The sequence below is a fragment of the Micropterus dolomieu genome, linkage group LG03, assembly GCF_021292245.1.
Source record: "Micropterus dolomieu isolate WLL.071019.BEF.003 ecotype Adirondacks linkage group LG03, ASM2129224v1, whole genome shotgun sequence".
Lineage (NCBI taxonomy): Eukaryota > Metazoa > Chordata > Actinopteri > Centrarchiformes > Centrarchidae > Micropterus > Micropterus dolomieu.
The window spans coordinates 279,497-297,369 of NC_060152.1; the positions used below are offsets into that span (position 1 = coordinate 279,497).

Below are 17,873 nucleotides of genomic sequence, written 5' to 3' on the forward strand. Positions count from 1 at the left end.
TTGGCTTCCAGTAAAATCCAGAATAGAATTTAAAATCATTCTTCTTACCTACAAAGCTCTTAATGGTCATGCACCATCTTATCTTAAAGAGCTCATAGTACCTTACTACCCCACCAGAGCACTGCGCTCCCAGAATGCAGGGTTACTTGTGGTTCCTAGAGTTTCCAAAAGTAGACTAGGAGCCAGAGCGTTCAGCTATCAAGCTCCTCTCCTGTGGAACCAGGTTCCAGTTTGGGTTCAGGAGGCAGACACCATCTCCACATTTAAGAGTAGGCTTAAGACTTTCCTCTTTGATAAAGCTTATAGTTAGGGCTGGCTCGGGTGAGTCCTGAACCATCCCTTAGTTATGCTGCTATAGGCCTAGACTGCCGTGGGATTTCCCATGATGCACTGAGCTCCTCTCTCCTCTACTTTCTCTCCCTCTGTATGCAACCTTATCCCATTATTGCATGTTACTAACACAACTTCTCCCCTTTCCGGTAGTCTTGTGCTTTCTCGTCTCTCTCCTATCACTTCCTGCAGGTTTTCTGGCTCTGGAGCTGTGGAGTCTGGATCTGTGGCTGCGGGTCTCCTGCTGCCCCTGTGTTCCTGCTCGACACCCTCTGCTGCAACGACTATTGTTGCTAGTCTTATTATTGTTATTATAATCATTAACATTACGATGGTTACCATTAACACTATTATACATATCTGTACCATTTTTCATTTAGTTTATAGCAACATTACCTTCACTGTCTGTACCTCTGTGTGTATATTGTGTAGGCTCTCTCTCTCTCACCCCAACCGGTCGAGGCAGATGGCCGCCCACCCTGAGCCATGGTTCTGCTCGAGGTTTCTGCCTCTTAAAAGGAAGTTTTTCCTTGCCTCTGTCGCCTAGTGCTTGCTCTTGGTGGGAACTGTTGGGCTTCTGTAAATATCATCAGAGTACGGTCTAGACCTGCTCTTTTATGAAAAGCGCTGTGAGATAACTGTTGTTGTGATTTGGTGCTATATAAATAAAATTGAATTGCTTGTAGCAGATGGGAACTACAAACTGCATTTAATTTAACAACCTTGTATAATGTGAGGTGCCAACAGGATGAACCTAGATTGGAAGGGGTTGATATCATTTCTGGCAATGACTTGGCTGGCAGTGAATATGTCACCACCTCTGGCTGTCACTCTCTCTCCTTCTGGCTCAGAACAGCCTGCATAAAGTGCTGTGCTTTCACAAAGGTTTCCCTGCAAGCATGGTTATGTGGGTGAGTCGGGCTACTACTTTGTCATGTTTACCTGATTTTACTTTTACCTAAGTGTATGAACAGAGCTGACTAATCCTTGCAAGAGTGGTTTCAGGTCTGTGCTGTCAGCCGGTGAGGTGGAAAATGTTGCCATTAGCTACTTTACTATTTCTCATACTTTCTTCAGAAGAGAATGGTGAGGAAGTGATGCCCCATGGTGAGTTTGTTGGATCCCATTTTTCAAGTTGTTCCAACTTTTGTTTTGTGTTAAGGTGTGCTAATGATGGGTCAGGGAACTTGGGTGCCCAGAAAACGTGTGACAGGATTTTGTGACACTACTTCTGGCCATGACTGGAAAAGGATGTTTCTCTGCACATTTAAAAAAAAAAAAAAAAGACTGTTTCACTATTTCTTTTAATGTTGCTCTTTCTCCCCTGTATTTGTTGACCAGCTTCCCCATTTTCATTACCACTGTCTAGTTCACAAGCAGGCACACTGCTAACAGAGATCCTCACAAGTCTTCGAGCAAGAGTCCAAGTCAAGTCTTGCGTCACTCATGGTTATAATGAATGTTGTATCACCTGCTGCGTTCAAACCAGGCTGCTTATAACACTGCATAGCTAACGAATTCTGTAACTTTAACATCATCGTTAGTGCTACTTGGAGCTGGCAAATTTTCTTCGTGAGCTGAGTTAACAAGCTATGTATGCCGACAGATACCTGCTAATTATTGTCGCATACTAGACTTTACTAGACTCGCCAACAGGGGCACAGGCTTCCTGAATTAGTCTCTACCACTAACCGCACAGCCTACCATTATTCATCCAGTATCTGCATGAAGAAATCTCTACAGATGCTCCGTGACTGTTGGGCTAACAGACGGCCAGCAGCAGCCACCTGTCAAAGCGACCACGCCTCTAATAATGCAGAAGTCCAAGGCTTAATATAACTTAAACAGATTCACCACTAACAGTTGTCTTGAAGGGCAAAATTAGATTAATACACAAACCATTTTGTACCAGGCTGTAAGCATGTTTTTGAAAAGGTCTGTCATTAATACCTATCAATCAGGTGGTCTCAATTTTCTTGATTATGACTCAATACCTTTAAAATTGGATGAAACAGTTTCTAAACAATCCCTCCTCCATGTGGAACTTTATACCCAGTTATATTTTCTCTACAATTGGAGGCCTCATATGTTCTATTATCAGATTATAAAATGGAGAAGCTTCCCTTAATCTTATCTGATTTCTACAAACAAATGCTCTTAGCTTGGTCTTTAATATACAAACTTTTTTTTTTTTTTTTTTTTCCCCACGTAGATGCTTGATCTGGAATAATCACATTTCATACAAGAATAAATCTTTGTTTTAGAAGAACTGGATTAACACAAATCTTAGTAACCAACTAATAACAGAATTTTGATGAATTACTCTGAATTTCTTCAAAACGTTTGGCATTCCTACTACCCCAAAAGAGTTTGCCATAGTAATTGATGCCAATGCTGTTGGTATTAACTCTGCTGAAATGTGTTGACAAACCAGTCTGCTTATCGTAACATACAATCATTATTTCAGCAAGAAGTCACCACCACCCCTACTGTTGTAGCCTACTGGTCAAGATTTGCTGAAAACTTGAACTGGGGAAATGTCTAGTCTCTTCCATACAAGTACTTTCTTATTAATAAAGTAAAGGAAGTTTCTTAAGAGTTGTATCCTGCTAGCCACTTTCTTTGTAAACTTAGGGAGACATGTGTTAATTGCCCATTTTGCAAAATGTATACCAGAGAAAATAGTACACCTGTTCTGGCAATGCCCCGCTCTAGCAGATTCTGGAAAGATTTGTCTCAATATATTAGTATCATTGACTATCAATTTTGTCTTTACTGGGAAAATGTACTGTTGGGCTTCCACAATAATACAGAATATATAATAAGACAGAATTATTCCCAATCAATCTTTTGATCATTCTCGGGGAAAGTACCATATCCACAAAGCCAAATTTAGTCACTCTAAACCTTTTATTTATAGTCTTTGAAAATGAAACTGAGCAGTGCATTAATAACATCTGATTTAAAAAAAATAAAAAAAAGTTGTGAAAACTAATTTCTGCTCTTTTGTTTAATGTTTTTGTATGAAAACTCCCCCTGGCTCTATTCACATCTTGTATGTATTTGTATTAATGACTATTTCTACCATTGTTCAATATCTTTACCAATAAAGATTAATAAAAAAAAAAAAACCCTCTGCAATTGGTTCCTGCCAGCCGCCCCGCCTCCAGCTGTGGTTGGCTGCTGCTGCCGGCCACCTTTAATAACGCACGAAGTACAGCAGCGGCCGCCAAGAGGACACGGAACACGACAGAGGGTGGTACCGGTGCTTATCCGAAAAGCAGCCCAGGCACGGCACTGGACACTAAATAAGAACCACAACAAAGAAGCTCTCCATAAGAAAGCAAACGGATCACTTTATACCGGCGGATCCCTCCACGCACGCCTGTTGTTGTGGGCTCAATGAGAGACCCCATGCGTAAAGTATCTGAGCGGACCCCTAAACGTTAGGCTCTTACGGTCATCTCCGGACAATCTAGCCCAGCAGAGTTCTGCGGATGAGCCAGTCTCGTTGGATCCGGTCGCAGCGCTGCCGGGAGACACTGGCAGGCTTCCTGTGAACGTGCCACATGCGCGTGCAAGAAATGGATTCGCTTTTGCTATAGCAAAGATTTGCCGCGGTTTTTAAAAAAAAAAAAAAAAATGTATATATTTTTTCATTTTCTGACTATGTTTGAGTGTGTGTGTTCGTCGGAATTGGTACATTTTTGACTCCCTCACGAGCGCAGAGATTTCAAGACTCTTCGTGCGGAATTACAACCATGAACTTTGTTGTCAGTGTGGTAACGTTACAAATCCTTTTGGCAGCGGCTCTTCACTTATCCACTGTAAAGGTGAGTCTTTGTGCTGACAGGAACAGTTCTTTCAGAGCCAGGACTCTGTGGGCCGAGGCGACACCCAGCTCGCCCTGTGGGGAAACTGGCAGCCACTAAACCCTTTCCTTACTTTGTGCTTTTTGTTGAAACCTCAATGCGTGCCCTTCTCTTTGCAAAGCCAGACTCTATTTAATAAAAAAAGAGGAAAAAAGTCAGTTTAGTGCAGTGAGCGCAAATACAGTCAATAAGTATCCAGAGTATTTTGATTCTAAGCTTATAACTTATTGTGGATATTGAAGCATGTAGTTACGTAGAACTCAAACATACACTCGGTTTGCTTGTCGGTGGCTACGACCCACTGAGCTGGGTGTAATGTGTGGGGATACCTTAAAGGTGATTTTGATTTTTGAGGATGCTGCTTGCTAGATTACCTGTATGCCGAACTGAACGGTAACTGACAAGATTGCCCAACACGTTCGAGTCTTTATAGCTGGTAAATATTTTCGGAGATTGCCATTAAACTGCGACATTTCTCAGTGGAGTTCTGCCTGACGCTGAGTCCGCCCTCTCAGCTATTTAGTCCCCGTCTATAGTCTCACGGTGATCCGCAGCTTGTGGAGGCCGACACCAGGTTCCTCCTGTCCGTCAGGACACCGAGCCGCTTTCTCACGCAATCTCTCCTCCGGTTACAGCAGCCACGTGAGATGAACCGAGACCTCTGAGGTACGCAGATTCGTCACGTCTAGTCTTTTCCGATCAAAACAAATGCGGGATCCTGTTAGACCTGTCGAAATAAAACTGAGCCACAAGCCACGGAGCAGTGTGAAGGGGCGTTTTAACAAAAGCTTCCATAGGACAGAGCACGTATCTCACGTGCCCTGTCTAATGATGAATAGGTAGCTGTTGCAACTCTTTGCTCGCATCCCGAAGTGGATCTGATCAGTAGCAGAGGGCTTTTTCACTTTCAACTGGGTGTGTAGAGTGGCCATTTAAATGTAATGTTCTCTTTTGGTTAACATCCTGTTAGATGTGTGCTTTTATTTTGAAGAGTAACCCGCAGCTAAGAGCTAGCAGCCGGTTTCTGTGAGTCATGGTGTCACACACCTGTGGGGCATCTGATGAAATGAGCTGCCTGTGAAATGGAAATAAAAACATGCATCCATACAGTTAGTGAGACATATCTTTTTGTGGTGACAGCCAATGTGTTGAGGCTGAGAAATAACTAACATCTACTCTAATGTGCATCTCTTGCAGACTGCCAGCATTAAGAAGGGACTGGAGAAGAGTAAAAATGAGGGTAAGTTGTCTATCTCTTTCATCCCCAGCTTCTCCGGTCTGCATGTCGATGTGTCCTTGGGAGATACTGAACCCCAGATTGCTGCCAATGGCTGTGCAGCTGCGTGGCAGCCATGGCCACTGTGTGAATGTGATGCAGTGTGAACGCTTTGAATGGTCAGAAAGGAGCCGTACCTCTCTGTGCAGGCCAGATGACCACAGGGCCACCTAGTAGACATGTGACCAACATCAGACACACTGGTGTGAAGTTTTGACATGAGTCAGGCTGAGGATTGTTTTTTCTGCATAGAAGAGACTGGAATCAAAGCTTGAGCTGTGAGAGGTCTGATTTGGGACTCCACCATTAAAGTGGGATAGAGTTCAAAACAAGAGTCAGTGTGAGAGACTGTGGAAAAACGGTCAAGGCCTTCACAATACTTCAGTTGGTATATTTCTGGGGGGGTTTCTCACCAATCTTTGGTGGAAGAGCAGTTGGTACAGGAAGAGCCGACCAGCCTTGGTTCAATGCCACACTTGTTTGTTTGACAGTGACATTGCTGTGTTGAGGCTAAGGTGGGTGGGTGATGGATGGACACAGGATTAGTCACTCAAATTAGTATCACTAGCAAGAAATCTGAGCTTCACACAGCCACACTATCAGAGTTCATCTCTGCTGAAACTGAAAAAACTCAGAGCCCGTCCTGACTGTAATTAAAGGGAAACTTTGAACCAGCTTTGTGCCATTATACTGTGGTTAGCGTCCATGTTGCCTGCACCCAGAGTCCGTTCATTTGCCAGCTCTAGGGCTCTAGCACAGAGTGATCTTCCACGTCAGATCGAGAGAGGTGCGGCTCCGCTCCAAACATCCTGTCCAAAATCAACCGGCTAGAAGAAATGCTGGAAGGCCAGTTTCAGTAATATACCACTGCACAGACAGCCCAGTTTCCAGCTGTGAACTATGCCTTTATAAGCAACATGTCAACCAGCCCACAGTGTGCCTAAGGGCTGCGTTTTAAACTAAGAAGCTCTCTGAGGCAGAGGAACAGGATACATCAGGATTCAATACATAATACTTGTAGGCGATGCTCTGCACATGGGATTTGATGACTATAAGAGACTTGGTATCACCAGAATTTTTCTATTCAAGGATGATGTAAGACAGAGCAAATCTTCCTCGGCTAGGCGTGTGGACGTGAGGCTGCTGCTGTCTGGAGCAGCTGCTGGTGTCTTCTGGCCAGGTCACCGTGGAGCCAGAACTGCAGAGTCATACAGTATAGAACTGGAGTGATGCACGGTGCTGCCACTTTGTTTTGGATCAAATGTGACTCATTCAGTGACGTGGTGGAGGTTCCTCCTGACTGCTGCCAGTCTCTATGCTTTTATTCTTATTTGATTATCAGACGTGACATGAGAGGATTTAACAGTCGGTAAAGGCAATTTGCCTTATCATGCCTGAGACAGGATGGTTGAAGTAATGTGTCAGACTGTTCAGATGAAATCCTCAAGGGTCCATCTGTATATTCTTTGTAAAATGAGTCCAATATAATCCTGAAGCTGATTGGCACACAGTCTGTCTGCAGCATTAGTCCAGAGGCAGAGCCAGCACAGGGTTGGACTTTGTGGGGTCACATGTTGGAGGTAAGGAACCCTGGCGCCACAGTCCCTGAGGTTATGGCTCTACTGACAAGCCAGAGGTCAGGAGTTAGCCAGAGGTCGCTGGGAACCCAGTCTGATGGACTGTGGGATGGATCATTCTGGGTTGCACAGGGGATGGAAATACAGAGAGGGCTGGCCTTGCGTCTTGAGCTTTATTAGTTAGGTATTTAGTTATTCTGGATTGTATCTGACATTGATATCAAACCTTGGTCATCAGCTTTCTGTTCTTGACCTCCAAATATTACCTGAAGCTTGTGTGCCGCATTGTATAAGCCTGTAGTGAAATTATTGCCACTGAAATGGTCCCTTCTGTCTGCCGTAACTCTTATTAGCTTTTTTATTCTTTTGTGACATGGTCCTAAACTGGGGTGTGCTAAAAAGTCAATACAGCAATATGTGATGCATACTATGTGTATGTGTGTATATATATATATAATTATACTTTTTTCCCCGATACTGTATAGATATTCCAGCCCATCATATTGATACATAAAAAATAAAAAGTTAGCTTAATGCTAAAATATAATGGGAATCTCCATTAATATGCTAACAGATATTAGCATCGCAATAGGATGATCTTAAAATACACTTTTTGCTTAACATCCTGAATGACATACTTTGCAAAAACTTAAAGTACATATGTTTCCTGAGCTCTGGTGAAATAAATGAGCTTTTAACTTCACTGTCTTGATCTGCTACTTTGCTGCTTCAGCACTCACACACTGACTAGCTACAGCAACTCCAAAGGGTCAATACTCAAGCTCAAAATTCCCAGTGGCCTAAAAATACAGCTACCACTAGGTGGACGAAGGGCAGCACAACACTGTCACTTGTGGCATTTGCAAGATTGCAAATACTGCAAGATAAAGTCAGCGCTGCGTAATTTAATTTTTCCAGGAACAATCTTGAACGGGACCATTACTGCTCAGGTGTGTCATGTCGGTGGCACTGTTGGCTTGTGGGGCTTGTCTAGTTATTGGGCACCAGTTAAGAAATGCATGTGGCCTTTTTACTGGCAGAAGATAAACGAGTGTTGCTCTTTTTCACTAGTAAAAAAACGAGCAGCGACAGGAAGTGGCGCTGGATAAGGATCCAGTATAGGGCTTGAGCGATTCGTCGATGGAATCAATTATGTAAATACGTCCACTCGCATTATGTGCGTCTAAACGTGTTAGCGGGGATTCACCCGGAACAGCTCCATGCAGCTACAAGACCTCACCTTTGACCGTCTAAAGTATTTTAGGCAGACACTCAAGGTGCGTCTCCTGAGTTGAACTGTAAATAGCTTCACTGCAATACGTGAAGCGAAAGTATCCCCGAGCACTGACGACAGCACCGCAAATCATGTTTACTTTCTGTCTCCACACGAGCACGACGCATTATCAGCATGAGGACACGTAGTCTGTTAGTGTACTAAGTATTTCTTCATCGCCTTCATGTTACTGAAACTAGCAGTACAGACAACAATAACCGCACAGTCTGTGAATCGTCTCTTTTTTTTTTTTTAATTTTTAGATTAATCGACTTGAAAAATAATCGTTCTGTACAGTATTGCATCAAACGTGACTAATCACTTTCCCCATTGCTATAAAGGTGATGATGATGAAAAAATGATCAATCCTTTTGTCTTTTTAGTCATCCCTTTCACGGAAGTCATCACCAAGAGTATGTGTCAGCCCAGGGAGGTGCTGGTGGACATCCTTCAGGAGTATCCGGAGGACACGGAACATAACTACATCCCTTCCTGTGTGGTCATCAACCGCTGTGGTGGCTGCTGCAATGACGAAGCAATGGAGTGTGTTCCCACAGAAACCCACAACGTCACACTGCAGGTGAGCTGGAGGACGAGTGGGGTTCACCAAAAAAGTCCTCCGTAGACCCCTATGGGCCAAAATGACTCCTTGTAGACACTCGGCGTCCTCATGCAGGAGGACAGGCTCAGTGATCCAAGGCAACAGTGACTGATGTATGCCTCATGCAAGTAGTATAAAATAATCACAACCCAAGGTCTATTTACTAGAATTTTCCACAAATTTCAACCACATCTCATGGCTTTCATCAGCAGATGGATTTTGCATAGTCATGTGATCTAAATATTGAGTTATAGATTACCATTTCCATACTTGGGTCATATTATAACTGAGCCATCTTCATCAAAAGTGAGCAAAGTCCACCTACAAATGAAGACCATGAAATGCGGTTGAAAGTTCCAGAAAAGGCTAGTAAGAAAAGTTTCTGTTAAGATTATTTTAAATTGGGGTGGAGATGAGTCTTCATTGTGTGAGAGACCAAGAAGCAGAGCGGGGGGCCCAGCATCTCAGATGTGTTGCGTTGACTGTCTGGGCGGTGGAAGTCTGCCATGGCCCCCTGCTGGAGAAGCTCCGGGAAGCACATCAGCCTCAGAGCGGTCAGGGCTGTGCTGTTTAGACCAGCTTAGGGGAAGAAATGTTGATTTTATTTTAATCTAAATCTCGCCTTATTGTGTCCTCTGATCTCTTCAAGGTAATGCGGGTTAGACCAATGGTAACGCAACATACTATTGACTTGAGTTTCACAGAACATCAGAGGTGTGACTGTAGGTAAGAGACCATAGACCTCACGTTCTTTCACACACACTGGCAGTGATGCAATGAAAGCTAAAATCTCTGATTCGTCTCTTTGATTTCAGACTGAAGCCAGATGTTCAAGCAAAGAAAGAATAGTAAGTACGTCTCCTTTTATTAACTGTTCTAGAGGATGGGGGGGGTCCTACCTCGCAGCTATCTTTACAGGGCGCTCACACTTTGAGCGTGCTTTTTATGGCAGCAGGTTTAGTGCTTTATGGAGAGCTATACCAGCGTGAGTGATTGAGGCGTAGACGTCCTGCTGCTGTCTGCACTCTGGCTCCAGTTGCACAGACCTGACCCTCGGCCCTCTGCTTCTTCCCCACTCTAATCATAGCAACAGGTGTCACTCAGTTAACCCATTTTTAGTTTTAGTGGTGTAAATAGAGGAAATGTTTGGAGACTAGCAGAGGGAGAACTCACTTCTCAGCAGCAGGTCAGGTTGTTTAATTGGATAAGAGGAGCAACTGTGTGCCAAGCTGTGCACGTTCATTCATTCGAACATCCTGATACACCTAGTACAGTCCTATCTTCCGGATTAAACCCAGCCCAAACAGTGAGGAGAGAGCGGACACTCTGCTGGTTGATCTGCTGCTTGGTTTTATCAGGTGCCTCTCCTCTTTTTCCTGCCCTCTCCTCTCTCTCAGGGGTAAGGGCCGAAAGCTATCGGCATCAGCAGGATTGTTGAGGCCTGAGCCAGTGCTGCAGTGTGTTCTAGCATCAAGTGGTTTATTCCCAAGCACCTTTTGGTTTCTTCTAAATTAACTTTCTGTTCACAAGTTCCATTCACTTCTTTTTATGTATCTGCAAAAGTAATTTGAGCATTTCTGTCAGGAGGAAGGGTTCTCTTGGCTGCCCGCTGGCCTTTAGTGTGCTACCCTGATAAGTGCTTGCTGCTTCTACTTTTTCTTGAAGGCTTTTATCTGATGCCATATATTCTTTTGTTTCAACTGAGAGCCACAAACGCTACACTTCAGTTTAGGGCTTACCCCGGATAGTGGAAGATTCGATGCTTCGATGGGTGGGGCCTGATTTGACTGTCAATCTCAGTCTAAGCTTCACAGCGAAACAAGGATCATGCCAGTACTACCGGTTTTCTCCCAATAAGTTAATATACAGCCCATTACAATATACTTTTCAAAGTTTAATGCTGTAAATAAACATGTAAAAGAATATAACTTTCAATAAATGTTTTTGAAGTGGGTGAATAAATCCTAAATTGTAACCCTGGGTCATCAGTGCACATGTGTAAGACCGGTGAATGACAGGCGAGAGAGAGCGCCTCAGTTTAGCTGCAAATTTACAGTGTAAGTTGAATAGAGACTGTAGCTCTGCAGCTTCTCAAGATTAAAGCGGCGCTACCGTGTGTAACCCCCCCCAGACTTGACGATTCTGATTCGACTATGTAAATTCTTAGTCGGGGACAGCCCTACTTCCGTTACAGTACAGAAATGCAGAGCCATGGTGTGTTTAGCTTAAGATCACTGTAGCCTTGAGAGGTCTGCTGATAAGTTCTGCTTTGGGTTGCTTTGCGCTTGTTTTCGTACGGGAGGTTAGAAAGGTGATAAAGAATTGATCCAGCTGCTTGGATGTGTGCTGTTCACTGAGACAAATATAGTTCCTTTGCCCCATAGCAACTACCCTTATTTATCTTGTTGTGTCTTTAGTGTGACCTTTTCATCTCATGAACTGAAAACTATAACAGATACCAACTGTAGTGTCAGCCTAACTATTAGATGTTAATTTTCCATCTTTGTGCGGCTGTTATACCTCAATCGCATTGCAGTGTTTGCCATGATGATGGGTGTTGGCCAGATTCAGGAGACATATTCTGCTAAAGAATTTCCTTTTTACACCACATTAAATTCAGGGAAATGCCCCTTTTACTTTTTAATAGGATGCCATTTGTGTTCCTGGGAGAAGCTTTGAAATCAGGGGTGGAAGGGCAGGATCAGTTAAAAGTGTATGCTTTATTGATTCGGTTTCACCTGCTAGTGGTGTGTTGCATGAGTGTCTGTCCTTTCTGCAGAATTGGCTCTGTAGCTTAGCTCTCTCTCTCCCTTTCTGCTTCCCTTGCAGCCACTGTGCGCCTTGCTCAGAGAGAAGGAAGCGCTTGTTTGTGCAGGACCCTCTCACCTGTAAATGTTCCTGCAAATTCACACAGTTAGACTGCAAGTCCAGGCGACTTGAATTAAACCAAAGAACTTGCAGGTTTGTTTATGCCATGCATACATGATAAACAATGTGCCTTGAATCCTCTGTTTTTCCACCCCGTCTCTCCGCCCATCCACAGATGGATTTCTGCTGAGAACTGCATGCTCCCTTCCCTTTGCTGTTGTGTTGCTGTTTGTTGATGGGAATGTGGCGTCTCTGTGCTTGCATTGTCTTTTGTCAGATGCAGAAATCAGATTGCAGTAATGATGTCATCAGATTCCCAATGAAATGTTGTTTTAATTCAGTCTGACTGTTCAAGATATGACATGTCACTGTGTGCGTCACGCTGTTCAGCTCAGACTTAAACACTGGTGTGAGTTAGTTAGAAACTCCCAGACACACACATTCCACATTAGGTCAGTCATTATTTACAGTTCACACACAGAAGTGTAGTTTCCAATGATTTTGCCATTTGTTCGTCTTTTCCGTAATCTCAGCTGTTCGTGATCATGTCATGTTTTTTGTCACCTTGTTGTAGCTGGATGACAAAGGGTATTAAACAATGGATTTTGAGGGGTTTTAGGACCTTAAGAGGATTGAAAAATGAAACCTTTAAGGCTCAGTTCACCTATATTTTCTCACTTGCCCCTGGCTTTGCAAACAGTTTCAAGATATTCATTCTGCCACCCTAACAGAGGTGAAGGCAGTTTAATTTGCGGTGCTTAAAACATTAAACAAACACCTAGTCATGTAACAGCAGCATCTTTATGCTGAAACTGTTTCCGCATTACTCTTAACAGTCCTGTAGAGCTCACTGAGCAGTTTCCAATGGGACTGATCCTTCAGTAGAAAGTAGTACCAATTTTTGTGCATATCACGACGTGGAAGATTCTGAATCGATTAACAAATGTCAAAAAATGCCCAGACAGTTTGTCTGGATTATCGCAGAATTGCTGGATCGTGATATTGTTATCGTGAGCCGTGTATCGCAACATGAGGTACCCTGCAATTCCCACCCCTACCGTTAATAAGTTTCTAGTTTCCCCAACTGCTGGGAAGTTGAAGGCGGTTAGTGCTAGCTAACATCTCTCCTGTACAGCATGTTTTAGGCTGTTATTTAACGTTAGCCAAATTAGCAACAAAACAATATTAATTAGCTCAGCTGTGTCGTTACTAACTTACCTACTTGTCAAGGGTTGAGAACAACGGGTACAAGCTTAGACTAAACTGGTGTACAGCTCTGTCCTGTATACTGTACATCCTGATAATTATATTTCAGTTTTCAGAGGAGTCTGACAAGTGGTTATTGAAGAAATGAAGAACCATGGTGCTGAGGTTAATGAAGTAAATTAAGGATGCATACTAGTCCTTAGATGTTTCTTTTGGATTTTAATGCACAATTTAAATGCTTAGTAATTATCCAGAGATTCTTTATAGAAAAAAATATGCATCGGTAATTGTCTTATAATCGCATCACAGCTCTCTGAATTGTAATCGAATTGTGAGGGGCCCTACCAGTAACCATGTACAGTATTGCTGTGTTCCCAGTAGATGAGGCATAACAGAACCCTTCATGCAGTGATGGGGCTTCTGTGTTGGGCAGGGTTTGGGGACTGAATGCAGAGATGCTGTTCATGCTGCTTACATGTCATGTTGACTCACTCTTACCCATGTGTTTTCACATAGCCAGATAGAGATCTGCAGGGTCGACTGCCTCTAATTATTCACGACCTCTCCTGATACAGCCGCTTCCACAACTTGTGACCAAACTGCTTTGGCTGTATAGAGCCACACACTTCTGGTCTGTTTCATGATTCCAATTGGCTGCTTACTGTTCAGGATAGAGATGGGACCTAAGGATGGAGGGTTAGATGCTCCGTTCAGCCCCAGTTCCAGCTATAAACCTGCTCACTGAACATAAGCTACCACAGTTCACATCTAAACTGAAAAAGTTCATTTCACACCATTAGGCTGAAACTGATCCAGATTATGTCCCCCTCAACCCATCCACTTCTACTTCCTGGTTTTCCCTGCATGGAGGAGACTGTACAGACCCATTTAACCAGATTTTCATCTTGTCCTCCACAGATGTGATAAACCGAGGAGATGAGACCAGCAACCCTGCTATGAAGGAAGTCACAGCACTTTGCAACATGAGGATGCATTCCCTGCAAGGACACCAAACGACAACGCAAGACAGGAAATCCTGAACACTGACTTTGCCACTGTCTATTTTCCGCCTAAAGATATTAATATATACTCGAAGTACATTGACAATATGAATTGCTGCTACGTAAAAAAGACAATTTAAAGTGAAACGACCACACCTCTGGTGTGTGAATGGGAAATGTTTCAGCGACGTTCTGCTCATGGGTAGAAGACTAGTAGCAAAAATCTTATTTTATGTAACACTTCACTGGATGCTGGTCTGCTGTGAATATGAATATTTTTTTCTTAAGAAAAACTGACCACAGCTTTGCCGACCAGCGCAGCAGAAGCAGAACTCTGACAGAAGAAACTGGAAGGAGTCGGAGAAAAGATTGTTGTACTTGAACGGAACGGCAGGTCCCTCTGTGACATGATGTAACGTTTTGACTCCACTGTACAGACTGACTGGTCTGAAGTGAGTGTGGATGCAGACTATGTGCGTGGTGATGGATAATGTGAGAAAGATGACTTTTCTCCCTCAGGAAGGGTTCCATGATGCTGGCAAGAACTACAATTAAGGTTAGCTAATGGCATTAAGGGTAGGACGAGGGTTAGGAAATGGAAGTTTCTATCAGGACAAAGGCCTGTTTCTGGTCCTGCTTCCTTCATGAAACCCTTCCCTGGTGGGGGAAAAACAGCATTGTCTTTGTTTTTCTGCACAGTTAATTATTTACTCTTGAAGGTATTGTATTCTTTTTAACAAAATGTCATGAGACCAGGCTGTCTAAAGGGAATTTAGTGTAGGTATATACGGAGACAAGAAGTAATTAGACAAGCTCACAGATCAGCTCAGTATCTCACTGTAGAAATCCACAATTTTACTGCTTTCTTATTTAATGTCTGTGTTCCAAAGAAATAGTTCATGGTTCATCATAAATGATCTGTACAGATAGATATCCCTTTGTCTAGTACATTACATCTTATTTATAGAATCTGTTCAATGTCCTGTATTCTGATATTTATGTGAAGTGTTAGTTATTTTTGTTTGTATTTCAGTCTGTTTAGAGACTGAATTGAGAACATTTGACTGTAGACTTTTTTTGTTGGGGGGGGGGGGGGAGACTGAAAGGCTATGCTTTGACATTCCTGATTTAAACTAAAGCTGTGTTTCTCGTCAGTCAAAAGGGGATCATGGTGGGCCTGTTGACCGATAGAAACCCCAGCCGTGTGTGTGTGTGTGTGTGTGTGTGTGTGTGTGAGAGAATGATGCAACAACACAGGTGTTTTTCGTTTTGGACTGGGGTGATGGACATGTTGTTTTGCACTTGTGGGCTCGAAGACACGTCAGGGGGAGGACCACAACGGTCTTGTTGCTGCTGCTCAATTCAGACCTAATTTAGTGAAGACTGAGGCCTCTAGTCTGAGGGTAGTAAACTGGCACACTGTTTTCTCTGACTTTAACCCAGGCGCTAACGTAATGTCCTCACTCCTGAGTATTACGCTGTTATGTGGTAACACTTGAGTTCAGTTGTGCCCTAATTAATAACTTGTACGCTTAAATTCCTTAACATAACCAAAACTAGAAGATCTCATAAAAGGACGTCAGAAGTAAAACTACTGTCCGCTGTGTATCCCACTCTGGACCCACAGTGAGCGCTGATGAAGTCAAATGAGTGACTTAATGATATGAGGGATTTAAGTTAGTAAAGTAAGGGCTCCTCCCTAACGGACAGGACCGGCTACGCTAAAATCGGTATGCATTTGAAGGAACAAAGTATTCTTTCAAAGGTGTGTATTTGTAATTATACTACTAGTTGTTGAACAATATTTTCAGGAATAGTCAGATTTGAGCCCTTTTCCATAGCATTGTGACACATCTCTTTTCAGAAATCACACCCGCGTTTCTGTCCCGCTGCTGTTCATGTGAACTGGCCTTCTGTGCTGCACCCTCAGACTCGAGGCCTGAGCGTGTTCCCTGAGATGGCTGCCAGCTCAGTGCCTCTCCAGTCCTCTCACCATGACAACATTGTATTTGTATGAGTTTTTACAGCCACACATTTTTAGTATATTTTCACATTAATATATTTATTAGTACTGTAAAATGTTTTACAACATTAATACTATATTTTGTTGTTTTTAGGGTTACTATTAAATCATATTTATTTTGAAATTAAATTGTTTTTTCTTATTAAATGTCAACTAGTTTGATGCTGTCAGATACAGCTGATTGAGCCTTAACAGGATCCTGATAGATTATTAACAGACATGACATGGCCTCCACGTTGACCAACAGGTTTTGTGATCTTAGTCAGAACTCCATAAACATAATTTGCAGCAAGACTACTGATATTTGTTTGATGTATTTGTGAGTTATAAAAAACCTAACTGGTTTGGAATACATCTTCAATACAATTCAATTTTATTTATATAGCGCCAATTCACAACAACAGTTATAGCACTTTTCATAAAAGAGCAGGTCTAGACCATACTTTGTGATGTTATCGTACTCTGATATCTATATACCTCTCTATGGGTTTCCCTCAAGTGGTCAGTGGCATGGATGGAAGCTGGAGGAAATACAAAAGTGGTTTGGCTGTAGTACCGCTATTGACATTGTACACTGAAAAAAAATCTATTTAAAAAGGTACCAACTTGTCTCTCATAAATCAAAAAAGTGCAAAATCATCAAAAGACATGGTCCCAATACACTTTACAAAATGCATTGAAATTAAATCAAATAAACCATAAAATACAGAATGCATGCAATAAAACACAAGATAAAATACAATCAAAATAAAATAATAAAAATGATTTAATAATTTACAGTTTGATCAATCCTGCCCTAACTAAAAGCTTTATAAAACAGAAACGTCTTAAGTCTAGCCATAAACATGGTGATTTTGTCAGATTCCCGACCTTAAATTGGCCTATGGAATCAGGTCCCAATATGGGAAATATTGGGACCTGATTCAATGGTTGAAGCTGTTGAGCTGTTGAATTTTGTCTGATGATTAGAGGTTTCTCTCTAAAGAAGCTCAAAGTCATTATTGCTGATGCTAGCAGGAATACAATGCTCAATGGAGGTGTGACTCCCTGTTAGCCTGGCTACTGTGCTGAAGAAAATAATGAATAGTAATTCATCATTAGTAGAGGATAACAAGGACAACCCCGAACTACTCTAGCTGCACAGAGGGCCCTTCGGAAAGTTTTGAGACTGTCCTGCTTGGTTAAGCGTAATTCTTCTTGACTAGTAGAACACCATTTTCTTTCAAGCCTCTGCGATATAAGCTTCAATTTATGAATTTGCAAGTTATACCAAGGTGCTAGCTTTCTTTGTCTAATTCTCTTTTAAAGAGGGGAAATAGAGTCAAGCGTTGTTCACAGTCAATAAAATGATCAAGTTGGGAGGGATGGGTGGAGTTAAGTGCTGATGGAATAATTTCCTTGATTTTAGCAACAGCATCATCTGATCTAGTGTATGAATATTTGTCTAAAGGCATGTAGTCCAGTAGTAGAAACTCAAAGGTTATGAAACAGTGGTCAGACAGAATAGTACTTTGTGCAAAAATTGTTAAATGTTCAATGTCAATGCCATGTGACAATACAAGATCAAGGGTGTGGTTAAACAGTGAGTGGGTCTGTGAACACTCTGACTAAAACCAACTGAATCTAGCAATGATAAAAAAGCAGTACTAAGGCTGTTGTTATCTACGTCCAAGTGCATATTAAAATCACCATCAATAATTACTTTATCTGATTTAGGAACTAGACATGATAAAAACTCTGCAAATTGAAGTAGAAATTCAGAATATGGACCGCGATACACAATGACAACTATAATTGGCTGCAGAGCTTTCCAGGTAGAATGTGAAAGAGTAAGAAGACGACTTTC

The 17,873-nt window shown here is 42.4% G+C and overlaps 1 protein-coding gene and 1 long non-coding RNA gene across 5 annotated transcripts; one reads left to right on the forward strand and one right to left on the reverse strand.

Moving 5' to 3' along the window:
- Positions 1-3,226: 3,226 nt before the first annotated feature.
- LOC123968215 lies at positions 3,227-5,138 on the reverse strand. The gene is made up of 2 exons (XR_006824411.1): positions 4,577-5,138; positions 3,227-4,330 (listed from the first exon to the last, which is right to left on the reverse strand). It is a non-coding gene; the product is annotated as an uncharacterized LOC123968215 (long non-coding RNA).
- vegfaa (vascular endothelial growth factor Aa) lies at positions 3,558-16,322 on the forward strand. 4 transcript variants are annotated; one of them, XM_046044817.1, is made up of 7 exons: positions 3,558-4,163; positions 5,400-5,442; positions 8,712-8,908; positions 9,579-9,655; positions 9,745-9,777; positions 11,759-11,890; positions 13,922-16,322. In XM_046044817.1, the coding sequence occupies exons 1-7, from the start codon at positions 4,092-4,094 to the stop codon at positions 13,941-13,943; spliced, it is 576 nt and encodes a 191-aa protein (XP_045900773.1). In that variant the 5' UTR covers positions 3,558-4,091; the 3' UTR covers positions 13,944-16,322. The 4 variants fall into 4 exon arrangements, with proteins under 4 accessions (XP_045900773.1, XP_045900774.1, XP_045900775.1 ...); XM_046044818.1 differs by lacking the exon at positions 11,759-11,890; XM_046044819.1 differs by lacking the exon at positions 11,759-11,890 and having other exon boundaries at positions 9,579-9,651.
- The last annotated feature ends 1,551 nt before the right edge of the window (positions 16,323-17,873 follow it).

Bases quoted from the DNA above. Each gene is read 5' to 3' on its own strand.
- vegfaa (XM_046044817.1), top strand. From the start codon at position 4,092: ATGAACTTTGTTGTCAGTGTGGTAACGTTACAAATCCTTTTGGCAGCG. The intron at 4,164-5,399 runs GTGAGTCTTTGT...CATCTCTTGCAG, and splicing joins TTCACTTATCCACTGTAAAG to ACTGCCAGCATTAAGAAGGG. The intron at 9,778-11,758 runs GTAAGTACGTCT...CTTCCCTTGCAG, and splicing joins GTTCAAGCAAAGAAAGAATA to CCACTGTGCGCCTTGCTCAG.